Here is a 24,515-nt window from a genome sequence, read left to right on the forward strand (position 1 = left end):
AATTGGGAAAATTGGTTTAGAAATATCAATCCAGGTACTGTCCCATTAACATGGATTGGGCCAATATTTCAGTAAACGACTTGAAGGTAAGGGGAAAAAAAGTACTCGTTGATTTTTAGGAATGGCTCAGCAGAATCTATGCTAATTTCATAACTCATGCTACTTACACCATCACTTCCTTTGTGTTTTTCAAAATTCAAGTTTTGAGATGGCCAGTTATATCATGATATTGTGCCTACTAGCCTTAACTTGCTCTACTGCTCTTGCCTTTGAGCCAAGTCCTTTGCAAGATTTTTGTGTCGCTGATTCTGCTAGCCCAGGTATCTTATACTAGATGGCCGGAGGCAATACCTTACTTGTGCAACGGAAAGTGGATAAAAATTCTTTTGAGAATCACACACATTCTGAATACTTATTCGGTGTTTATAATTTGTTTACATATACATTTCAGAGTACTTGCTCCAAAATTTCTGCTTCTAAACCTGGTTATTTATAAATATTGTACGTTTGTTAAATTATTCATCTATCTCAGTACTAGTTTTGTGTGTTTGTGTGGCAGCACTAGTGAACGGTAAATTCTGCAAGGACCCAAAACTTGCTGATGCAAAGGATTTCTTCTATTCTGGGCTACACTTTGTTGGGGATTATACCAATACCAATCGGTTCCCCCACTACACAGATAACTTGTATATGAACTCAATTCAACTCCAGACAAAATCTAAATATCAACTACAACCTATACTAACATGCCCAACTCGCTAAACAACTATTAACAACAGATAATAATGTAAAGCAGTAAAAGCAAACCACAACACAAAAATTTACCGTGGTTCGGCCAATGATGCCTACTTCCACAAGAGCCAGTTCTTAATAAAGTGGGAAGGAAGATTACAATCTCCCCTTTTCAGTCTCTCACCTTACTAGATCACTCTTATCTCTTTACAGGGTTGTATCTCTGTAAAGGTTATCTTTCTTTGTTTTAGTCTGGATTCCAATCCTTCTGACTTGTTTTGGTTAGGTTTTCCAAAACCTTGATTTTGGTTTTTATCTCCAAAAACCAAATTTCGCGGGTACTGTAGCAAGGCCCACAAAAATTATGCCTTGCCTCGAGCGCTCCCTCGGCGAAGTCGCTACCGAAGACTGGAAGGTGGCGAAGGGCAGGGCCCGCCACTAGCCCTATTCTATGGAACTCGGCGAAGTCGCATTTATATCCGGTATTTCGGCTTTTCGACTTTTCCGTTTCTCTCCGCCTCCGTTTCTCTCCTCTCCTCATGTGAGGGATAACTCAACAATCTCCCCCCTCGAGCGGTGAGGGGGATACCTCCATGCAATTGCCAAATCAGCGGAGAGGAGTGGTCGCCATTCCGGCAATAGCACAACAAACATCAAACTTACCTTCGGTAAGACTTTGGTCATCATATCCGACCCGTTCTTGTCGGTATGGATCTTCTCGATACACAAATACTTGTCTTCGAGTACTTCTCTAATCCAATGATAACGCACATGTATGTGCTTGGATCTAGAATGAAAACTTCGGATTCTTGCTCAAGTGGATGGCGCCCGACGTCACATAGAACTACAAACTGTTTACGCTTTAGCCCTAGTTAGTTCAAGAACCTCTTCATCCATAGCAACTCTTTGCAACACTCGGTGGTCGCAATATACTTTCGGCTTCGTAGTGGAGAGGGCAACACACTTTTGCAACTTAGATTGCCAAGAAACCGCTCCCCGCAAAGTAACCGGATAACCGGAGGTGGACTTCATCGAAGTCAACATCACGCCATGTCCGTGATCGATGTAGCCTTCAAGTAAGGGCTTACTTCCACCAAAGCACAAACATGATTTGGAAGTGCCTTTGAGATATCTCAATATCCACTTAACACCTTCCCAATACTCTTTACCCGATTTGATGTAAATCGCTTACCACCCCAACGGGCGAAAAGCAATATCCGGTCTAGTACACACCATGGCATACATCAAAGCGCCCATCGCTGCGGATGCATAAGGAATCTTTTCCATCGACTCTGCTCATGCTCACCCTTAGGACACATCTCTTTGGTCATGCGGAACCGGCCACCAAGTGGACAACCGGACCGGGCCGCTTGATCCATGTCGAATCTCTTCAACACTTTCTCAATGTAGCTTTCTTGAAAGCCACAACTTTCCACTCTTTTCGTCACGAGTGATCCGCATCCCAAGTATCTGTTTTGCTTGACCCAAATCCTTCATCTCAAAGGACTTACTCAAGTCTTTCTTCGACTTGGATATCTTGTTGATGTTTGGGCCAACTATCAACATATCATCCACATACAAAGAATAACAATGAAATCTCTATCCGGAAATCTCTCGAACAAACGACAATGATCGGGAAGCGGACTTCTTGTATCCTTGCTTCACCATAAAGGAGTCAAACTTTATGTACCAATCGTCTCGGTGCTTGCTTCAACCCATACAAGCTCTTTATCGGCTTGCATACTAGGTGCTCCTTGCCTTTGACCTCAAACCCTCGTCGGGTCCATGTAGACATCTTCTTCAAGGTCTCCATGAAGAAAAGCCGCCTTAACATCTAGTCGCTCAACCTCTAGGTTCATACTTGCGGCCATACCCAATACCACCCGGGATAGAAGTCATCTTCACTACAGAGAGAAAATCTCATCAAAGTCAATTCCTTTCCTTTGACCGGAATCCCTTCACAACAAGGCGAAGCTTTATGCCTTGGGTGAGGATTGTTCTCCCTCATGCTTGACTTTGTATATCCACTTATTCTTGAGAACTTTTTCTCCCCGTGGGTTTCTCAACTAACTTCATAAGTGTGATTCTTATGCAAAGAATCCATCTCGTCATGCATGGCCTTCAACCACTTTTCTTTGTCTGCACCTTCAAGTGCCTCTTGATAGTACATAGGTTCTCCACCATCCGATAGTAGCACGCATTTATGTGGTGGATACCGTTGAGTTTTATTCTCCTCATCTGTCGACCTCCTTGCCCCATCCGGCCGGGTGCCCGGGGAGGTTGCACTTCGCTTGCTCGGTGGTGGTTCATGCATCTCATCATCGCATCTTCTATACCAATAGGTTCTATCCCATCATGAGCAATAGGATTCTCATCACGAGCTTCAAACTCATGGTTCTCGTGATTCTCAATGCCTTCTCGCGACGCTCCGGTAGGGAACTTCCGGTTCGAATCAACAAGATCATTGGTGAAAGCCTCAGCTTCTCACCCTCCTCAAAGTCTGCTATGGTTTGGTCTTCTAAGAACACAACATCTCGACTTGGATTACCTTCTTGTTAATCGGATCATAGAGTTTGTAACCAAACTTTTCATCTCCATAACCCGTAAAAATGCACCGCTTGGCTTTGTCATCAAGCTTGGATCTCTCATCCTTCGAATATGCACAAATGCCCCGCACCCAAATACCCTCAAGTATCCATAATCAACATCTCGCCGACCATACTCTCTGCGGATAATCACTATTCAGAGGTTTTGCCGGGCGACAGATTGATCACATGCACGGCCAGACGATTGCTTCTACCCAAGAGCTTCTAGGTAGCTTAGAGTGAGATAGCATGCATCTTGTCCCTCTACAATGGTGCGATTCATTCTCTCGCTATTCCATTCCGTTGCGGTGTCTTGGGAACGGTGCGCTCATGACTTAATCCCATGACTCGGCAATACTCTTCAAATGGCCCAATGTACTCACCCCCATTATCCGGCGAATACACTTCAACAACTTCCCGGTCTCTCTTTCCACCCATTTGTGGAATTTCTCAAACACGCCAAGTACTTCATCCTTGGTCTTCAGACTATAGGCCCATATCTTTCTTGATGCATCATCAATGAATGTCAAGAAGTACGAAGCTCCCTGGTGGGACTTCACTCTCATAGGACCACATAAGTCTGTGTGCACTAGTTCAAGGACAGTGTCCTTTCTGTGAGACGGGAATCTTTGAAAGACACCCGTGTTGCTTTCCTACCAAAAACAGTGAGTACATGTATTTAAATGTGTACCTTTAATGTCTGGCATGGCCTTTTGCTTAGCAAGAACTTCCATCCCTTTTATGCCCATGTGACACAGTCTCTTGTGCCACAGTTCAGATGAAGCTTCTTCTTCGCGCAAGATTCGCTTCGCTTTTACACAAACTAGCCCTCGTGTTTTGTAAAAGAGCAAGTTTTCTTTCCTCGGCCGCTACAATGGAACCTCGCCGGGTTTCCATACCCCGTTACCAAACGAGTTTACAAAGCCATCATCATCTAATTTCCCGGCCAAATTAGGCTTAACCGTATGTCGGGGACATGTCTTACATCCTTGAGTGTCGAGGTGTAGCCGACATTGGTTTGTACATGAACATCTCCAATGCCTATAATCTTGAGACTCCACCGTTACCCATCCTTACTTCACCATATTCACCACACCGTAGGTAGTGAAGAATCCCCTCGCGGTGTGATTGTGACGGATAGGATGCTCCCCAGATCTATCACCCACTCAGTATCGACATGAGGTACTAAGACAAAGACACACCACAATCGACACAATTCCCACTGGGGTCGCCGACTAGTGCGGTAGTATCTCGCTTCGTGTTTCCGTTCCTCGCACCATGTCTTCATGTACCGCAGTTGTTCTTCTCATCCCTCTTCGTTGTTCTCAGACTCATATCTGAAGTGGCCTTTGGTGGCACAATAGTAACATTGCCTCTCCGCCTTAGGAGTTCTAGTTTCACCCCTAGATTTATACGTCATCACCTCTAGAACGAGATGGTTTTCGCTCGACCTCTCCCCGTTTCTCGTGAAAAGGACCTCCGAGTTAGAAGAGTCGTTTCTTGCACTCCTTCTAGTCTCCTCATTCAACAAAGGCGTGGTAGCCATCTCCATGGTAACAATTCCATCCTTGGTCGCTCCATGTAGAGAAACCGCTAATGTCTCCCAACTTTTGGTAGAGAGCCTAATAGAAACAAAGCCTCAACTTCGTCTCCCAAATTGATCTTCATCAAATGCATCCGATTGATGATATTCTCGTACTTCATTAAGATGCTCGGACATTGAAGAACCTTCTTGGTACTTTCGTGGTTCGCAAACTTCTTAACGACTAGCACTTTGTTTCCACCCCGACTTCCTCTCATAAAGGTCTTCGAAGTTTCTTCCATGATCGGGCGTCGTAGTCTCTTGGGCCACATGGTGAAAGACACCGTCGTCAATCTTTGTCGAATGTATCCAATAGCTTTTCGTCAAGCTTTTTCCACTTTCGGCCTCATCGGTCTTTTCTCGGTTTTACTCTCTCATTCTCAATGGGAAGTGCCAAGTCCTTGCAATATAGCAAGTCTTCCATCTTGGCTTTCCGGATGGTGTAGTTCTTCCTATTCGGACTCATCATACGAAAGTGTTCACGGAATGGTCCATCTCTACAAGTTATTTAACCTCAAATCTTCTCTCGGGGAATTTCGTCAAACACCTTCCACCAAGATTTGGATAACACCCTAGGCTATTCTAACCAAGCTCTCGATACCACTTGTTGGGGATTATACCAATACCAATCGGTTCCCCACTACACGTGATAACTTGTATATGAACTCAATTCAACTCCGGACAAAATCTAAATATCAACTACAACCTATACTAACATGCCCAACTCGCTAAACAACTATTAACAATGAGATAATAATGTAAAGCAAGAAAAGCAAAACCACAACACAAAGATTTACCGGGTTCGCCAATGATGCCTACTTCCACAAGAGCGGTTCTTAATAAAGTGGGAAGGAAGATTACAATCTCTCCTTTTCAGTCTCTCACCTTACTAGATCACTCTTATCTCTTTACAGGGTTGTATCTCTGTAAAGGTTATCTTTCTTTGTTTTAGTCTGGATTCCAATCCTTCTGACTTGTTTTGGTTAGGTTTTCCAAAACCTTGATTTTGGTTTTTATCTCCAAAAACCAAATTTCGCGGGTACTGTAGCAAGGCCCACAAAAATTATGCTGAAGCGCCGGGCGCTCCCTCTCGGCCGAAGTCGTCTGAAGACTGAAGCGAGGCGGGCGGCTCACTTTGAGCTGGTCGCCCTATTCTATGGAACTCGGCCGAAGTCGCTTCTATCTGGAAGGGCGGCGCCTCGACTTTTCCAACGCCGAATTCGCCCGTTTCTCTCCAGCTCCAGTTTCTCTCCTCATGTGAGGGATAACTCCAACACACTTACCTGGAAACACATCCAACTTCTTAGGATCCAAGATCACCCCGGTCAATGTGGCTCAACTACCAGGACTCAACACTCTTGGAATTTCCATGGTACGCATAGACTTCGCGCCATGTGGTGTCAACCCTCCACATTATCACCCTCGAGCCAGCGAGATCTTCACAGTATTGGAAGGGACACTTCATGTTGGTTTTGTTACGTCGAATCCTGAAAATCGTCTAATTTCCAAAGTCCTTCTAAAGGGAGATGTTTTTGTTTTTCCAATGGGTCTCATTCATTTTCAACGAAACATGGGTTATGGAAATGCTATAGCCATAGCTGCATTCGGCAGTCAGTATCCAGGTTCGGTAACTATAGCCAATGCCGTATTCGGATCAAATTGTAATATCCCAAGTGAAGTTCTCACTAAAGCTTTCCAATTAGATAACAATGTAATTGATTATCTAGAAGCAAAATTTTAGAGGAACTACGGGACAAGATTAAGAACTCTAATTCCCTTCATCAATGTGTGTGCCATGTATTTTTTCGTTCGGAACTAGTACCGACTTGATATATATGTTATAATTTGATTTACACGCGATTTTTTTTTTTATGAATTAGTGAATGGTCGCTTGAGTTAACACTCTTTGTATGTAAATTTTCAACTTTTAAATCAAAAAAAATTTTGAGACAAAAAAAAACAACTCACTCTTCCGCACCATTTTATTTATGAAATTGTTTGTGATTATTAGGTCTCATTCTAGGAACTCACCTAGGGCCCCCGAAAACTCAGGGATACCCCTAGTTGTTGCATAAACTGAACAAAGCCCAATTGAATTGAAAATTTATGATTTTTTGCGTTGCAGAAGGATAACACTGGACAACTTTAAAAGTTGGCCATTCCTGGAAACAAAATGAAAAAATAAGTTGAAGAAACGATATACGAATAGGTTGGGCCGGTACCGGTGCAATTCAATCTTGGTTGGACGTGCCATAGTATTTAAGAGTACTATGAATCTTCAATCTCTCTCTAGGAAGTTTTTTCACAGCATATGTAAATTGTGAACCAAAACAAGAATCGAGCAAAAGTATACACAAATTTTGTAAAAGTGAATTTGTAGAGACAAAAAATAAAGGCTGTAGATACAGAATCTCTTTCTTCAACTTTTATAAGATTTCACTGTGAACCCAATATCTTCTTACAAAAGAAAAAAAAAATCTCGTTTATGTTGTACCTGTTAGTGATGGTTTTAGATAATGCAAAAATTTCCAATTCAAGCATAACCAGTGTTCCAAAAAACGCTAGGCGGTAGTTGGGCGGTGGGAGAGCGCCGAGCGCCTAGGCTTTCTAGGCAGTGCTTAGACGGGCTAGGCGCTATACTTTTTTTTCCCTAATATATATAGTAATACACTAATACACACATATACTATAAGAAATGAAGAAAATCATTTACCATAACTCAAATAATAAACACATACAAATATGCTTATTACAAAAGTACGTAATAGTTGAATAATATCGACTTCATATAAAACCATACTCTTTGTTATAGTAGCATATAATTTACATTAGACTTTAGTCTTTTAAACTCATTCAAATCTTAAGCCTATACGAGCCTTTAATTTTCGACATTTAATCATTAAAAAAAACAAAAAACAAAAAACTAAAAACTAAAAACTAAAAACAAAAAACAAAAAACAAAAAACAAAACTTGACATTGGATTAACTAAAGAGTCCAACAACCTACCCCCTAAATGGTAGGTATATAGCCTCACCTAAAAAAGTTCCCACCACAATCCCACTCCCAATGAAAAGGTCCTCCACATAGTAACCTAAATTCCAACTGTCTTTGTTATAAAACCATACTCTTTGTTATAGTAGCATATAATTTACATTAGACTTTAGTCTTTTAAACTCATTCAAATCTTAAGCCTATACGGGCCTTTAATTTTCGACATTTAATCATTAAAAAAACAAAAAACAAAAAACAAAACTTGACATTGGATCAGCTAAAGAGTCCAACAACCTACCCCCTAATTGGTAGGTATATAGCCTCACCTAAAAAAGTTCCCACCACAATCCCACTCCCAATGAGAAGGTCCTCCACATAGTAACCTAAATTCCAACTATCTTTCAATTCTTCACTAATTTAATAAAAAATTCCAATCTGCACCCCTCTCCTAATAAACATCCTAAGGGCAGAAAACAAATAATAACTGTGCAAACCCCTCAAGCCACCAACAGAAAACTGCTTCACATAACCTTGTAAGTAAGATTGAACATCCACTACTCTTCGTTAGTTTACGAAAAACTTCATAATGATGAAAAAAAAAGTAACTCAAAAACACCTGCAAGCCCACCAGTCAAAAACGAACTGAGATTTGGCAAAAATAGACTCCCCTAATCTTCTCAAACAAAATACTAGACAATCATTTGAAAAAAAAAATCGACCCATTGGCCAATGCCCCTTTCCAAATTAAAAACTCATGTACCCTAACATTTGTTTTCATATCAGAAAAAACCCTTGTTGTTGTTTTATGAAGATTTGAATACGAGGTATAGATAATTGTTGTAGCACCAGCAACCGTGGCAGAATAACTTAAATCTTTAACAAAATCTGATTGATAACCATTTCTCAATAAAGTTTTCATTGAAAGAACTTTTTGTTCTTGTTTACCATTCAAATAGTTAAAAAATGGTCGTTGTTCAATGGAAAGTCAAAATTAACATTTTTTTTTATAAATATATAAGAGTCAAAATTAACATTTTTTTTTTATTAATATATAGGAGTCAAAATTAACATTTTTTTTTATAAATATATAAGAGTCAAAATTAACATTTTTTTTATTAACATATAGGAGTCAAAATTAACATTTTTTTTTATAAATATATAAGAGTCAAAATTAACATTTTTTTTTATTAATATATAGGAATCAAAATTAACATTTTTTATATTAATATATACAAGTCAAAATTATTTACGAGTAAAAAAAAATAATAAAATAGTAAAATTAATATTTTTTTTATTACTTCTAGCGTAAAAAAAACAACTTTGGCGCAAACAACTAAATGAACCAGGTAGTAATGTGTGGGACGAACCTAGTTCAGAGGACATATTTATAGAATTCTTCACCGCACAAGTAGTGCACAACAACTCATCACATCACAAACAAAATTAAAAAGATTAGACAAAACAACTAGGCAAACAATTTAATAACCATCTTTCAATTATATAAACTAGTAAACGGGCACGTGCAACGCACGTGCTAGGAATGAAAAATGGGACGGAAAAAATGAAAGGAAAGAATTATGTATTATGTATGTAAAATATTACATATTAAATTTGTCTGAATGAAACTTCAATAAGCGAAAAAAAAAAATACTTGAATACGTTAGTTTTATTTTTTGTTTGATACGTTTTTTGCTGCTTTGTCATGTTGCGAATAAATATATTTGAAGAGGTATTTAACCGCCTGTAATTTAGTTAGTATGTAATTAGTATTGTATATGCCACAAACTAATTTACCTAAAAAATGGATATTATGTTGAGGAAATTCACCTTTGTGCTGCTAGTTGTGTAATTCTCTTGTCGAGCATTTATATGTAATGTATGAACATTGTTGGATTCATATGAGTGTACTACCTGTAAGATATAAAAATACTACATCATGTTGTGCAACACAATGTGTATTATTAACTGAAGATTAAAATATCTAAAGAAAAATGCAAGAAGAATAACATTTTTCTTATTATTGTCTTCAAAATGATCTAGCGAATTCATTAGCAATTGTTTTTTTGTCGTTGAATAAAGTCATTTTTTTTTAAAATTTAGAAACGTTCACATTTAAGTCGGATATAATATGTGGATTGAATTGAATGTGTAAATAATAGCTTTCGATAAGATGGCTATGTGGCAAGATTGAATGATTCAAATGATGGAGGGTTGAATTTTTTCAATCCATTTGTATGGAGGCGCATAGAAGTAAGAAATTATTGATTCTAGCTGCTTCGTTGAATTACATCTAGAGTAAGCGGCATATCACTGGGACTGATTCCAAATATTTCAAGTTAGTACTCAATATTTGTATCAGAAGCTAGATAGAAACGAGCTCTAACACAAAGCGATGGGACTGATTTCCCCAATATTATCTAAGTTAAAGGATTCGGCCAAAGGGAGCATCTAAAGCACAGCTGAAGTGCATCGTCGTATTAAAGCATTGCAATGGTAGACTGTTCCTGCCATTTTGCTTTGAGCTACCAAGGCATGACACACCCAACAAAAGCTTGAACTGCAAGTTGATTGTGAATCAGGTTAAACTATAGGATTCCTCACATAAGGAAAAACTGAAATATGCATTATTTTTTGTTTGTTTTATGTAATATATGTTCTCATCTAGCTAGTTAACACAAAGTTACATTTTCCATTCATATATATTTACCAAAAATAATTGAGAGGGATAAATTAAAGAAAGGGCAAAAAGAAAGTGTGATATAGTTGTAGTCCAAATTTTAGCAGCTTGCAAAGTCGCAAACTAAAAAGCGGTTGTTCTCCAGGAGTTTTCCGTTATGTTGAAGTCCTAGATTAAGCGACACATCACTGGAACTAATTCCAAATCTTTAAAGTGAGGACTCAATATCTGTATTAGCACCAGAGTGGTTCCAAAATCAACTTGAACAGTACTGCCACGCTTGCACCTGGCGTCGACTGCCATTTGGTGGTGACGCTGTGACTTGGTTGGTGACATGTCATTGTACTTGGTAGTGGTGGTGACTTGGGAAATGGAAAAAATTTATTCATAACTGTCAATATTTCATAGACGTCATGATAAAAAATTCATAGTGCTCCTCACGACTGGTGAACCTTCATATTTGTACAGACAAAGCAGGAGCATCCAATTCACACACGTGGTATAGTCCATATATGCACTGGAGGAAAAGTGGGAATACTGTGATAGTGGGTGCACATTTGTTATTGGCACTGAGTTGCTCTCCTCGTACTACATGGGATTATGGGAAATGGAGTTTGAATCTTGCTGGCATGATGATGATTACGTCTATAACGACCTGAGGAGACACCAATGATTGGACACTAATTAGGCAATTCGATAGTCACTTCCCAAGTTCTAATTAAAAGGTCGAGAACATGCTATAATGGCATAAGTTAAAACAGATATAAGGCTGATTATTATAATTTAAAGCGGCTATTCAGAGAGGAAACACTCATACCGCGCAGAGATAGACCGCATGATAATAAAATGTAACAATAAAAAACATGATATTAACTCAAACAATGATTTTGAACAAAATTTTCAGTCAGGTGCGTCAAAATATCTATGTTCATATTTTCTTTGCCAACGTGAGTGTAACTTTGTACAACCACTCGGAGGCTTTTGTATGAAATAAAATAAATAATTGATTAATTATTATAATCTAATAAAAAATTTAAAAGATATCGTCCGAGAAAAAAAGAGAGGAATAGCCGTGCAATTTGTAGCTCGTTTTGTCTTTTTCTTTATTTTTGTTTTCCCCTCTACTACGCTTTGTATGATTTAAAACTGCCGGTGTAAATTGCTTTCAAAGAATGAACGGACGAAATACTAATACAACTACACATTCTACCGTGGCATAATAATTACTTTGATCCATATAACAAATTTAACTTCCATAAACTTTCTTACTGATCCGATCTAATTTCTCCATTTGCTTCGTCAATGGGCTAATGTTGCCCATATTAATCATATAGACGTGCAAAGCTCAAAAAATGCGGTCCGATTATTGACGAAGTTGTTAACAATGACAATGGTGGCAGCCGCAAAGTGGTTGAAAACAACTCTTGATCTGATTGGAGAAGGCCTTGATTATTTTGAAGGTTCTTTGAAATAGTTGTTGTCAAAATTGTTTGGCGTGGTAAAGGTCTAGATTAGCCGAGTGCTTCCACTCCCATTTTGAGGACATGTTTGGCTTAAGAGTAGCTAGGTATGACGAGGCTAATGTTTGATCGGGGATTTTCTGTTCCACTGAAATTCCCTGTTCCAATATTATCTAAGTTGAAGGATTAGGACAAAGGGAGCATCTAAAGCACAATTTGAAGTGCATCGTCGTAGTAAGCAACAATGGTTATACTACATGGTAGGCGGAGGCTGCAGAATGAATCGTGAGGGGCCTTCAAAGAAAGTGTTTGTTTACCAATATCATAACAAACACTATTACATGGCGAGCAAATCTAGTAGACATTAGTAACATCAACTGCTTTGCATTACAAATTAAATTCCAAGAACAAAATATCTAATAACCATAAATAATAAAACAATAGTAAGTTTAGTACAATAATAATAACGACATAGTCCAATCCATCTTCAGCATTCAGTCCTATTACCGTTTACATGCTCCAATCTCAAACCACAACATTGATATCCACCAGAAACTGAGTTGCTCCCCCCTGAACAATCCCGTATTTTGTTCTCTCCCTCACCGCTATCAAGCCTCTCAGGGTTTAATACCCCCGAATGGCCATCTTCAACTTGGTCATTTTCGAGAATGGATGTAAGTTCTTCTCCGTACAACTATTTCAAATCCACCTGTTTCAGCGTAAAAACTTCGGTAGAAATACTTCACTTCACATTCAAATAGAAATATATGCTTATATAAAAGCACATTATATACTATTCTTACTAAGATAAAGCATTGCAAGGTTCCAACTTCCAACTGGGAACTCCTAACTACTACCATGGGGATTCTTGCGGTTTTCCTTTTAGACTAAATGGATATGTTAGAAAACATCATATCAGATGGTTCTAATGTTGTACGCAAACTCCAATTACATTAAAGAGAATGGACACATTGAGTTTAAACATTTACTCCAATTACTCCAATCACAGCAGGATACAAAATTTGAAGTATAAACATTTACGTACGATAAGAGAAAAAGCTGAGCACTAAGTGGAAAGATATATAATCACTAACCTTAATTGAACTATTTTCCATTTCGATATTCTGGCACGCCTCAACAAGTCTCAGAAGCTCTGTTTTTAGAGTATTATTCTCGTTGTTCAATTTCTTCACCTTTGTTTGTAAATCTCCACATTCTGCTTGGTAAAACAAATAACGAAATGAAAAAAAAGACAGAAAGGCAATCTAGGCAGCCTTAGAAAGTTTGACCACACCAACTGACCCCTGGAGAAAATTTTCATTGGAGGAATGTTTTTCTGGTAACGCAGATTTAGCATCCATAATCTTGAAAAGCAAAGAACTCGAGCTCTACAGAATTCGCGAAACAGATATACTCAGAGAATTGTGCATTTGAAATGAACCTTCCTGATGGGAAATCGCCTTTTATCTAAAGCTAACCAAAACTGCTACACAAAAGTTTTAGTACCTATTACACCTATATATTAGCATAGCAGCATATGGTAGGTGGGATCGACCGAATTCAATATTGAATTGAATTTAAGTAGTCACTACTTACTCATTTTTCTTTCTTAATAATCTAGTGATTCAGTCTTTGCATGGGCAGTATACCCTTGAATTTGTTTAGGAAATGAAAAAAACCACTAAGGTAAACCAAGTATTGATAAGGTGAGAAAATTTGTACTTTGTACTTGATCATCGACAATGTATTGATAGGTTCTTCTTTAATAGTGATTATCCCCTATGTTTCTGTTCTTGTTGAGCATCATGCATTGTTCGTTATCGACGTCTGCTTTTGCTTATTTCTCGTTCTCTGGTACTCTGTTAATAAGAAAGCCAAACCTTTATGAGAACGAATTCAAAGCACGACAAAACTAATACCAAAAAACTAATTGCAACCAATATATTAGAATAGAACAGTAAGATTTGATTTAATATATAAGACTTGATTGCAACCAAGTTAAGAAGCAAGTATCGGCTTTATATGTAAGACTTGATTTAATTCTTCTTAGCTTCATAATCTAGGCACACCAAATTGCAAAGATATCGTATGGACATTGTACTCATTGAATGTCTTTCAAAGAAAATGTAGCATTATTTAAATTGAAACAATCCCTTAAAAACTAAACTCACCTTTGAGTATGATACTGAAAATGAAGCGCGCAACCACGGTAGAACCTCAGAACATGCGAGAGTAGCGATATTAGCTTAATACTTAAGATGGGAAAAGAAGCAAAAAATAAAACCAAAAGGAAAAAAAAAAAAGGCGAAATGAAATACGTATGAGGAAAGCGAGATTACCTAGATCCTTGCAATGATTAATAGGAGTCGATGTAAGATCTCATCTAAACCAAAACCAAATCAGAACCTGACTAAACATCTGCTGAAATTAGTGGACTTCAACAATGAGAAAGCTCCCACTGTCTCCTTGATCGGCTGTCTGTGACAAACCAATCTGCGACCATCGACCCGGACATGAACGTAACGCTTCGGTACTAAGAGGCTCGGATAGAGCAAACGCGAAGATATTGCAACATGTCTTGTCTAAGAATTCGGTAACAGCTAGGTTGCCTCCATAATATCTCCTACCACCTTTTCTTGCAAGTGGGGAAGTATGCACATTCTGTACATGAGGCATGACATAGTGGAAGCATTTGTGTCCCTTCTAGCATGTCAGAAATTGGAAAACTTGTCTGCTAAGTATCTTGGATCTTTATCACTTAAATCTAGAGCTGGAATTCAGGGTGAAGCTGCAGTTACTTTTAATCACATCATACCGTGAACTTGTAGTTCCTGCTACTGCCATGGTGTCCGTGAACTCGGATAGTTGAGATGGTGTTAGAATATTGGAACTGCCATGGATCCACAGAGATATGATGAAAGCGTTGCAATGGTAGACTGTTCCTTGCATTTTGTTCAGTCTGAAAGCACAATCCATATCCCATACTCTGCGACACCAATGATTCTATTGGCCTCGTCAGAGTCGCAATCCATTGTTAATGGAGAAAAAGTCAGGCGGAGTGACGTGCTTATTTTGAACAAACTGCGCAAAGTTTAAAAGAAAGAGGTTAAGACGTGGAGAATATAAGGAAAGCTGGTCAGATGATGTGCCAATAGAACTATACTAATTCAGTAGTGCAACGCACGGTGTTCATATGCATGGTACATCACTGTGGCCCACATGCAAATTGACTTTAAACCGTAGTTATTGCTGCATTTAGAGATCTTTTGTGGCAATAGATAGGTTTTTGGAAGACTGGAGACGTCAGGTCCTCCAAAATCCTTCAACACTGCCAGTGAGATTGCTAGATTAATTAAAGTTGTGCAATGAGTTCGACACCGTACCTTGATAAACAGCTACTCCTGCTGCAATAGTGCCTCCAGGTGACTCTAATGATTCAGCAGCAACATGGCTATTTTTGGAATCATCTCTGACAGGGTTTGATACAAAATTAAATGAACCATTGAACTCCCTTTTATTAATAGAATTGGCATACAACAATAACACAACAATAATCTTTTTTGTTATACATCTAAACAAAACCACAGCACACATATATCGTAATAAAAGAACATCAACCATCAAAGGAGTTTTTGTAGTCTAATCTACTAAGTAAATATTAGGATGTAAAATTAAATAAAATGGAAAACGGACGATGCTGCTATTGATCTGACCCATCAGTAATTGCCTAAGAATTATTTGACGACTTCAATCTTCAGTCCTATAAACAAAGTGAATTTGGATATTGTTTTAGTTAGTACGAATAATCATGTAGAATAATAATGGAATGATATATATATATCTTAAGTCAAGTTTTAATACCTTAGATTCTTTTATCTTGCGCACCCTTTTAGAAGGAGTTCTTATAGCTGAAGTCTGGGAAGGTTCATTTGATATGCCAATCGAGTATGCCTTTGACAAATAAATAGAAAGAGTATAAGCGATTTTTTTTTTTTTTTTGTTGAAAAAAGGAAAATATGTATAGAAGTAACATACCATAGAAGCTTGCTTCTTGTACTTTCTCTTAGACCGTTTTTCTTTATTTGAGGGTTTAGGAATATCGGTTGACTTTTCAAAAGAAAGCTCCTGCTATACAAATGTTTAGAATTAGTATAAATCAGTGAAGCAAGTAAATTGGAAGCGAATATATACTTTTTAGTCTGTGGCAGTAGAATTAAGGTAAATGAGCACATTTTTTTTCAGCAGATCTGCAGCGTTCTCATTCAAGCTGTTAGGTGTATGTTCTTGGAAAGTACAATCAACAATTTGTGATGCATCTGTCACCTGAGTGCACATCATAAGATTATGTAACGAAATTAATGTATGTAATGGCTGCCAATGTTTAATAAGCATGTAATTGAAAGCTAGAGTAATAAATCTTATTACTGTTCTATATCGATCCGGTACTTGGTCATACTCAAGTGTGTAATCCACCGGAAGACCTTGTTAGTGTAAAGCCACTTCGCTTTGACTTTGAAGGTTGTATTGGCTAATTTTTATCTCAAATACCATCGAAGAACCGATAATGGCATTTATTATGGCCTTAACAGTCTCAATACCATTTGTCTAATTCAATAAAAGAGAATTAGTATGTCACAATTATTTATTTGTAATGTGAAAACTATAATGCCGTGAATGGCTATACCGATTTTATAAGCTTTTCCAACTCAATTTGGATGTTTTAGTAACGCCGACTTCTTCGCCAAATATTGTTATGAGGGAACTTTGTGTGTCATCTCGAATGCGAGCTTTCAATTGATATCTAAAATAAATGGCTATCAGAGTAAGTTCATAAATAACAGTGTTAAACGAATAGTATGGTAAAACAAAATTTAATTCATACCTCACATCTGGAGACGGAATACTGTTATTGCAATTACCACACCAATAGTGATCATCTCTATCTATCAATTTCTTCCGACAACCAGTTTTGGTGCAAGACATATAGAACGGTTGATAATCATGAACGATATCATAAATGATTGCTTTGCATGTGCAAATCTGTCCCTACACGGAGCGTAAGTACATTGAGAAAATTTAAATTAAAGTTAGACATTAGACAAATGTATAGTAAACTTACAACAAACTCAGCGTTCAACATCTGAATAACTTGTGAAAGAGTTTTTCTGTTTCTCAATGATCTATCCTTCATATTACGTTCAATTGATGATGACCCTTGTAGCATCGCAATACTTCTCTCTTCAAAAGTGGAGCTAAAAAAAATATAGAACATTTTGTTAAACTTAAGCAATGTATAGTTAATGGAAGTGTTTTTTTTTTTTTTTTTTTTTGTAAACAAATCCGATACTTCCGGAATGTCCAAGTTGACGTAGATTTGCATTGTGCTTGTTGAATTAAGGAAACAGTTATCTGACAAAGAAAAGATTTAAGATTCAATAACCTAGGAAAAAATGTGCTATATAGATTAAAATATCCAATATAATCACCGTAATAGTTCCCAACAGTTAACGAAGTGACAACCAACACCGGTACGCTCTTTGCATACTTAATCACATTATCAAACAATTGTATTGCATTTTCCCAGAGATTTATTTTCAATTCAGTTCCACTGCATAGATGATATAATGTTGTGTTAATATATAGATTTGGTTATGATTTTTTATAAATTCTAAATGAGCATACATTAAATGAAAACCTGGCATTCTTCAAGAAGATCTCTTTCAGCATGAGTCCTTTTCGAAACATCAACTCTGAAGCACCATCAAGTGCACCAAACGCATCTACCACAAAATATTTAACAATTAGTTATTTCTAATGGAATTTGCTGAAGTAATTGAAGTAGTTATATTGTTGCAATTGATTACCTTTAAGATTTGTATTTGCTTTCGAAAGCAGCTTAACATTGTCAAACTCAACGAAGTCAAATTTGTATAGCGGAATTTCCGGGTGAGCTTCGGAAGATCCCCTGACAATAGTGTCCCATCTGATAAGTATAATAAATTCATGTTGAATCGGGCGATATGAATCTCTTCTGGTTTGCACACTGAAGTTTTCAATATGATATACGTGTCCTTCGTGAAGAACATTTAAGAATGTGTTTGAATGGTTTTTAGGAACAATTGCTTGAATCTGATCTCCCTGGCAAAAATCGAGCATTAAAGCAGTTTCATATCATGGAAAACTTAATGTGCGGAAATGCAAACTACTCAGACGACTTACTCGTTCATCAATTAGGACAACATCAAATCTCTTCCGCTTATCTTGCGAGTCTTTACTGCCTACAGTCCATCTTCTCGTGACACGAACTTTAACTTGACACTTTAGAGTTTTGTCAGTTAATTCAGACACTCGAAAATATTCTTCTATGGCCATATCTAATTGCACCTACAGTACAGTGAAGCGAATTAGCATAGAGGAAAAATAATGAATTAGCAGGGGAAAAACTTGTAATATAAAATAGAAAAGATTTAGAAAGAAACCTTTTTTGAATGATATGGTTCTTTGTTCTTCGCAAGGATGCAATTGGAAATGGAAAGGCAGCAGAAGAAGAGAGGGATTTGAAAGTGCAAGACTCTCAGTATTTATAGTGATCATCATACCTCTTACAGGGATAGTTAGGACGGTTAACGTATAAAGTAATTGAATTTGTGTTCTGAACGGTTCGAAGGATGTATATCTGTTCAAATGTAGAAAACTGTAACCTCGATTCTTGGCTTTAAGGGATGTAGTTAAGCAACTGCCTTAGATACAGCAGCAAAGAAGTTTGGTCGGCCCTGTATACAGGCCAGCCCATTTTTTCCAGATAAAAACGAAAAAGTATCAACTATTTGCTTCCGAAAAGTTTTTTTGTTGTTAGGAAAATATTACTAAATAATCGAAGTGAATAACCTCTATAAATTTGATTCAAAAATGAATTATTACTGATTAAATACAAATAAATGTGAAAAAATATAATTCGAGTAATGAAATATATGGTTAACAAAAGCAAAAATAGCTTATAATCAAAGGTCTCGCCAATTTCAGTAAAAGTTGCAACAGCAAAATAAATCTAATATTGTGTTGAACGCCTTTGTGAGAGAGCATCCTCGCCCAGCTAGTGCAAGGAAGCTGCATCAGTAGCTCTTGATGAAAACTTGGTACCGTGGCAGTGAAATGAACATCGGATTAGCCAGCAGTCTAGAAGCATTTGCGGTTATGTTGGCCTTCATATGTTGTTATAACAATTGATGGATTATGAAATGATCTCTCTACACGTTTCTTCATAGTGCTCTTCGGGCTAGTGCATCTGTAATAGCTACTGCAAAGGCGAAACAAAGGGCCTGTTAGACAATTAAATGAACAACAAAAAATAAATAAGGAAGAGAGGAATTGTAGGGGTACATTCTTAGTGGCTCAAGTCATCTAACTGAAGTTTCATTAACTTGTTGAAGAATCTATGATATGATGTAATGCAATTCTAGCTAGCATCAGACTATCAATCATAGTGTTTGCATTCACATTAAAGCATATACATAAGTATATATATTAAAATTAGATAAGGAATGAAGTTTATTGATGGATGATCTTACATCCATTTTAGAAAGTGTAAACACAACGTATATATCAAGCTGAAATATTTAACTAATAACCATAACAGTTATAAACGGGCACGTGGTTTCACTATATGGATCAAATCCATCATTATTTCGAAGGGAAAAACGTAACTATTCGCCAGAGATGGAAATCATACCTTTGATCATGTAAACTTGATCAGAATAGCTTAATGCTTTTGACATCTTGACGGCACCTTCATCATATGGTATATTGGTAGTCACCGTCTTGGAAACCGAAGAACTTCAAATAATTGTTCAGAAACAGAAATCTTGAAGATGTTGATCCAAGTTCTCTGTGCTATCCAGCTTGACATCAATAAGTGCTGAAGACAAATTACTGGCCTTCCCTCCAGGTTGATCCTCATTTCCATCAGTCCTCACTTTAGTGTCAGGTTGCAAAGAGCATGGTGACGTGCTATTATCTGAATCTTGAAGAAAACGACTCTGTTGTACTTCAGTGGCATCATCACTTAAATCTACAACAGGAGGCTTTAACTTAAGTGACTCTGACGCAGTATTGATTTCAAGGTATTCAAATATTTGTTAGTTTACCAATCAGCATACTAACAGAAGTCAAAATCCCACCTTCTTCGGTTCATACAGAATCAGAGGAATTCCACTTTTACTACATTCTATATATGACACGTGTTCCTTTGGAGTTGGTTATGTCAAGTTCCATTCTTCTTTGCCTTGTTAGCCATCGCCAGAACGGTGCCTCTGCCTAAACTCTTGTTAGCTATGGCAAGCTCATTCAACAGTGATCCCTAAACACAATGACATTACTGGAATGAGAGACTATCGAGTCATGAAAGAAAATTTAATTTGTCAATTAGTATGCAAGAGTATTGAACATGCCTTGCTAGGTTCTTCTATCAACAAAGAATAGCAGTAGATTTTCCTTTTCCATAGAACATTCATAGAAACCAAAGAATCCAAAATAACATAGTAATCATGCTTATACGCAGTGTTTACTTTTCTCATAGTAATAATGCTTAATTTTGGAGTTCTTACTTGTTGTTTAGGGATGTTATTACTGCCACTTTCTTGCCTTTCCCAAGTTCAGGATTGATAGAAAAGAATTGTGAACATAATAGTATAGTCATTTTGGATAACATCGGAAAGTGTGAAAGATCCCTCCAGCATTAGCAAGTCAGTTGCATGTGGGATATCATTTAGAGGAACATAATGATAGTGTACTGATTACATGAGAATGCTCTTTAACAAAATGGGTAGCTGTAATACTCTAATTGCAAACAACCTGGTTAAGCGGCTAGTCGGACATGTGATATTCTTTGGAAGTTAAGCCATTAGGTTGAATGAGTGATCCTTGTATGTCTGAGATGACAATTTTAACCGAGCACCAAAATAAGATGTTTTTCCTTAAAACTCTACTTCTACCGAAGGATCTGGATACTCAATAGTGTGTTTTAGCAAGTTAGGTTAAACCCCGATACTAAGTGGTTCAAGTGTTTAACAAAGAAATGAACTTCGGCTAGTCTGTACTATAATAGCAATTTCTATATGAAACTGGTTCCACCATGTTACCTAGCTACCAGCGACCCTTGTTAGTATCAAATCTTATGCTCTCATTTGGTAGAAAGACCTGAAAAACGACGCTCTGCACAATCTACTTTCTTTGGTGTAGTACAATAAATAGTTCCAATTAAAGACAACATTTTCCAAGTTAATCTAATCTAATTTAATGAACTAAAATTTCCAACATAACAACAATAGAAAAAGAGAGCGGAGGAGAAAGAAAACAACAAAATAAATATAAAATGTGTAAACCAGTAACAAATGATAGTAGATGTAAAATGCATCATGGCATCTTTCAACAACACCCTATTCATGTTGAAAGGTTTCTTAATTCTATTTATATATTTTTTAAAACTTCTTGTGGCTGGATGTGATGTTGATAGATACTGTAATCTAAGGTCATTATACGAAGGGGTTTGAGGATTTCTAGAGCTTGGAAAGAAAGGTTCTGGCTGCCGTCTGATTTTTATTGTTATCTTAGGTTTCTCCAAGGCAAAGAAAATGGGCCATTTCAACGCGTGAAAACACTGTCCAATTTCGCACTCGAAGGATGTCCCTGACCAAATCAAGGTTATGATATGGAAGCTTGTTACGGTCTGTTTCAGGCTTCTTTCAGTGTGACCTCTTAGCATTGCAATTACCATATATTTTATTGATCTAGTGTTTTGAAAACAAAATTATTATACTGTCTCTTCGACCAACAAAACTCAAATCCTCCAAAGAATTAATAAACAGTGGAGAGAGTTCAAGAGCAAACTTCGGTCTAAACACTATGATAAATATGATGTAGACTTGAAAAACAAGATCAAAGATTTAAAAAGAAGTATAAATCCAAAGTTTACCTCACAATCGTTCCTTGCCCTCTTCTCGGAAGGTTTCTTTTCGGTCTCCTCTCTGCAAACACAAATGTCTGCTCCCGGCCATGAAGAACTTGTCCATCCATTTGATATTTTGCTTCTGCAGCATCATCAGGATCCACATATGGAACAAAACCAAAGCCACGTGGCTCCCTGCGGCAAAGTAAAATTTAGCAACAATAGACACTATTGAATCAACAATACATATGATCAGCAAGTAACTTCTAACGCTAAGATAAACAGAATGAGCCTGGAATATGGGAGGGGTCCAGAGATGCACAGTGAAGCTATTGGTATTTTATTATAAGTTCAAAAGTAAAAGCAATCATCTACCGCTGACCTTGCAAATGTAGTGTTTTATGACATGAACAGCTCAAGTTTATTAAAAATGCATCCTTGTAACAACACAAAAGCGATAATTTATTTCTCGCACTCCAATTTGGATTTCCTAGCAATTGACAGATAAAAGGGCATAATAATGTGCAAGAATGTGCACCAATTTTCTTCTAAAAATGGTCATCGAAATAAGTGAGTTAAAGTGACCTAGAGACATCATGTGACTGTGTGTGCAAGCTGAAGTGTGATAGGGTTACACTCAACTACTCTTCACAAACAGGTAAGGGTTAGATAATAACATAGCTAATCATCTGAGAAGAAGAGATCTCGATCCGAAACCAGAAGAAGAGTAATCAGAGGGGCCACCACATCCAGCCTTTGCTGGGAATAGAGATGAATTCTGATCATTGTCTAACAACCATTTCACGGATAATTCCAGGGGAAAACCTCTAATGCTAAACATCGGCTGAAATCAGTCGACATCTCCAATGAGAAGCCCCCCCCTGGAGCTTAAACGGGATGTTCTGAGCTGAACCATGTGTGACCACTATCTGATGAATATGCATCAAATTGCTGCGGCGACGTGGAGATCATTTTCAGTGACATCCATAGCAGTTTAAAATGCTGTGGGTATTGTCCTCAATCCGTATCTGGATCCTTGCAGTGATTAATAGCAGTTGACGTCAGATCCGTTCTAAACTGAAAGTGAATCAGAAATCAGTTGACATGTACAATACGTTCAAATACATTCTATCATTATCGATTTGATATAATTCTGGAGTTTAGACTCTTGAGCATATTCCCTCGCTCCCAGTACTCATCCACCAAGTTCAGCCATCCAGCAGCATGGTAGCCACCATACCTTTTTCAACATTGTGTTGCAGAGTCGTACTTTCTTTGAAATTTCTCTTAAATATCTCCTCTCTATCATAAAGTCGAAGGAGTGGTGCAGTGATTACAGATTTATCTGCAGCTGTTGAGGATGTTTGCGTTCCATAGCCGTAAAAGTGTCTCGGCTTAACCTTGAATGACAGACACATGTCTATATCCCCAGTTTTGATTCCTTTGCTGAAGTACCGAGCCCCTATGAGCTTGAAGTTACAATTGGAGGCATGAGCCATGGAGTCCAGCAGCTGGCATGGACACCAGAAATGCATGAGCAGCGTGGGCAGTGATTGTCATGAGCTCACGACCAAACATCATATTACCATGAATTCTGCTGTCTGTACAGCAGCTGAGGAGCAACTTGTAAGTTTGTAACTTGGGTGGCCGAAGGAATTCACTAAGAAGAGAATTGCATGTGGGAACATTAGGGCAAATGCCTGCGTCAACCATAGCCTAAAACCATCTGCGAGCTTTATCAGCTTTTCCAGCCTTTCCCCATAAATCTAACAGGAGACCGTACACAGGTGCATTTGGATCCCAATTCTTCTGTTTTATATCTTCAAAAACAGCTTTTGCTTCATTGAGATAACCACAATGGCCAAGGACTTCCATCACAATGCTGTATTTGTTTATGGCTATGGCTATGTCTATGTCCTAAGCCGCGACCGGTATCATTGCTTCCGTCATTGAAACCTCTTGTTCGAGGCCAAATGCGAAAGTGTTAAGTAATCTGATAATCACATTTTTACCAGATGAAGCTGCAGAACTGTGTCAATAGCTTTCCATATGACTAACGGTATGCGGGACGATGACCTGGTAGTTTTTGCATGTCGAATAGCTGAGATGGTGTTAGGCTCGAACTAAATACATGCATAACATGGTTGTAGGAGTAGAGTATTGTTTCTTACTTGCAGGTATCTTGCATTGATTAGAGCGACGCCAATGTGTGTCGATGATATAATTCATGTGTTAAGAAGGATGCTGCGATTCGTTAAGTCTGAAAACACGTCCGTATCCCATCCTCTGTGCCACCATTGACTCTATTGGCCTCTTCAGAGTCACAATCAATTGTTAATGTAACAAAAGACAGATGTGATGACTTGTATATCTTGAACAAACTGCGCGCAATTTAAAAGTAAGAGGTAATCACGTGGAGAATATAAAGAAAACTTATTAGATGATGGGCAAATGGAACTATACACACTTGAATTCCAAAAAAGGACAATCTACTGATCGTATGGAAACGCATAAATCAAATCCGAAATACACATCAACGGTTTG

General features: G+C 37.7%; 2 protein-coding genes and 4 long non-coding RNA genes across 8 annotated transcripts; 1 reads left to right on the forward strand and 5 right to left on the reverse strand.

Annotated features, from left to right (window-relative positions):
• The first annotated feature begins 208 nt into the window (after positions 1-208).
• LOC147500559 (putative germin-like protein 2-1) lies at positions 209-6,655 on the forward strand. 2 transcript variants are annotated; one of them, XM_086559371.1, is made up of 3 exons: positions 209-320; positions 560-637; positions 6,183-6,655. In XM_086559371.1, exons 1-3 carry the CDS (start codon positions 209-211, stop codon positions 6,638-6,640), a joined length of 648 nt encoding a protein of 215 aa, XP_086415497.1. In that variant the 3' UTR covers positions 6,641-6,655. The 2 variants fall into 2 exon arrangements, with proteins under 2 accessions (XP_086415497.1, XP_086415498.1); XM_086559372.1 differs by having other exon boundaries at positions 560-629; positions 6,175-6,655.
• Positions 6,656-12,425: 5,770 nt separating this feature from the next.
• LOC147500560 (uncharacterized) lies at positions 12,426-13,985 on the reverse strand. Its single transcript, XR_015194700.1, has 3 exons — positions 13,751-13,985; positions 13,123-13,244; positions 12,426-12,737 (listed from the first exon to the last, which is right to left on the reverse strand). It is a non-coding gene; the product is annotated as an uncharacterized LOC147500560 (long non-coding RNA).
• Positions 13,986-14,592: 607 nt separating this feature from the next.
• Positions 14,593-16,439, reverse strand: LOC147500561 (uncharacterized). Of its 2 annotated transcripts, XR_015194702.1 has the most exons (5): positions 16,259-16,439; positions 16,064-16,153; positions 15,890-15,979; positions 15,412-15,788; positions 14,593-15,109 (listed from the first exon to the last, which is right to left on the reverse strand). It is a non-coding gene; the product is annotated as an uncharacterized LOC147500561 (long non-coding RNA). The 2 variants fall into 2 exon arrangements; XR_015194701.1 differs by having other exon boundaries at positions 16,064-16,439.
• Positions 16,440-16,762: 323 nt separating this feature from the next.
• Positions 16,763-17,283, reverse strand: LOC147500562 (uncharacterized). Its single transcript, XR_015195466.1, has 3 exons — positions 17,148-17,283; positions 16,911-17,074; positions 16,763-16,829 (listed from the first exon to the last, which is right to left on the reverse strand). It is a non-coding gene; the product is annotated as an uncharacterized LOC147500562 (long non-coding RNA).
• A 150-nt stretch (positions 17,284-17,433) lies between these two features.
• On the reverse strand, positions 17,434-18,400 carry LOC147500563 (replication factor A protein 1-like). Its single transcript, XM_086563655.1, has 5 exons — positions 18,248-18,400; positions 17,893-18,166; positions 17,724-17,808; positions 17,553-17,636; positions 17,434-17,437 (listed from the first exon to the last, which is right to left on the reverse strand). Exons 1-5 carry the CDS (start codon positions 18,398-18,400, stop codon positions 17,434-17,436), a joined length of 600 nt encoding a protein of 199 aa, XP_086419781.1.
• Positions 18,401-20,046: 1,646 nt separating this feature from the next.
• Positions 20,047-20,342, reverse strand: LOC147500564 (uncharacterized). The gene is made up of 2 exons (XR_015194703.1): positions 20,206-20,342; positions 20,047-20,096 (listed from the first exon to the last, which is right to left on the reverse strand). It is a non-coding gene; the product is annotated as an uncharacterized LOC147500564 (long non-coding RNA).
• Between the last annotated feature and the right edge of the window lie 4,173 nt (positions 20,343-24,515).

The sequence above is a fragment of the Coptis chinensis genome, chromosome 5 (assembly GCF_015680905.1).
Source record: "Coptis chinensis isolate HL-2020 chromosome 5, ASM1568090v1, whole genome shotgun sequence".
NCBI classification, from domain to species: Eukaryota; Viridiplantae; Streptophyta; class Magnoliopsida; order Ranunculales; family Ranunculaceae; genus Coptis; species Coptis chinensis.

Coding starts and splice junctions, on each gene's coding strand:
- LOC147500559 (XM_086559371.1), top strand. CDS start 209: ATGGCCAGTTATATCATGATATTGTGCCTACTAGCCTTAACTTGCTCT. Junction 321..559: donor CGCTGATTCTGCTAGCCCAG/GTATCTTATACT, acceptor TTTGTGTGGCAG/CACTAGTGAACGGTAAATTC. Junction 638..6,182: donor CTATTCTGGGCTACACTTTG/TTGGGGATTATA, acceptor CAACACACTTAC/CTGGAAACACATCCAACTTC.
- LOC147500563 (XM_086563655.1), bottom strand. CDS start 18,400: ATGGCCATAGAAGAATATTTTCGAGTGTCTGAATTAACTGACAAAACT. Junction 17,809..17,892: donor AGCAAATACAAATCTTAAAG/GTAATCAATTGC, acceptor ATTTTGTGGTAG/ATGCGTTTGGTGCACTTGAT. Junction 17,637..17,723: donor ATCTTCTTGAAGAATGCCAG/GTTTTCATTTAA, acceptor TCATCTATGCAG/TGGAACTGAATTGAAAATAA.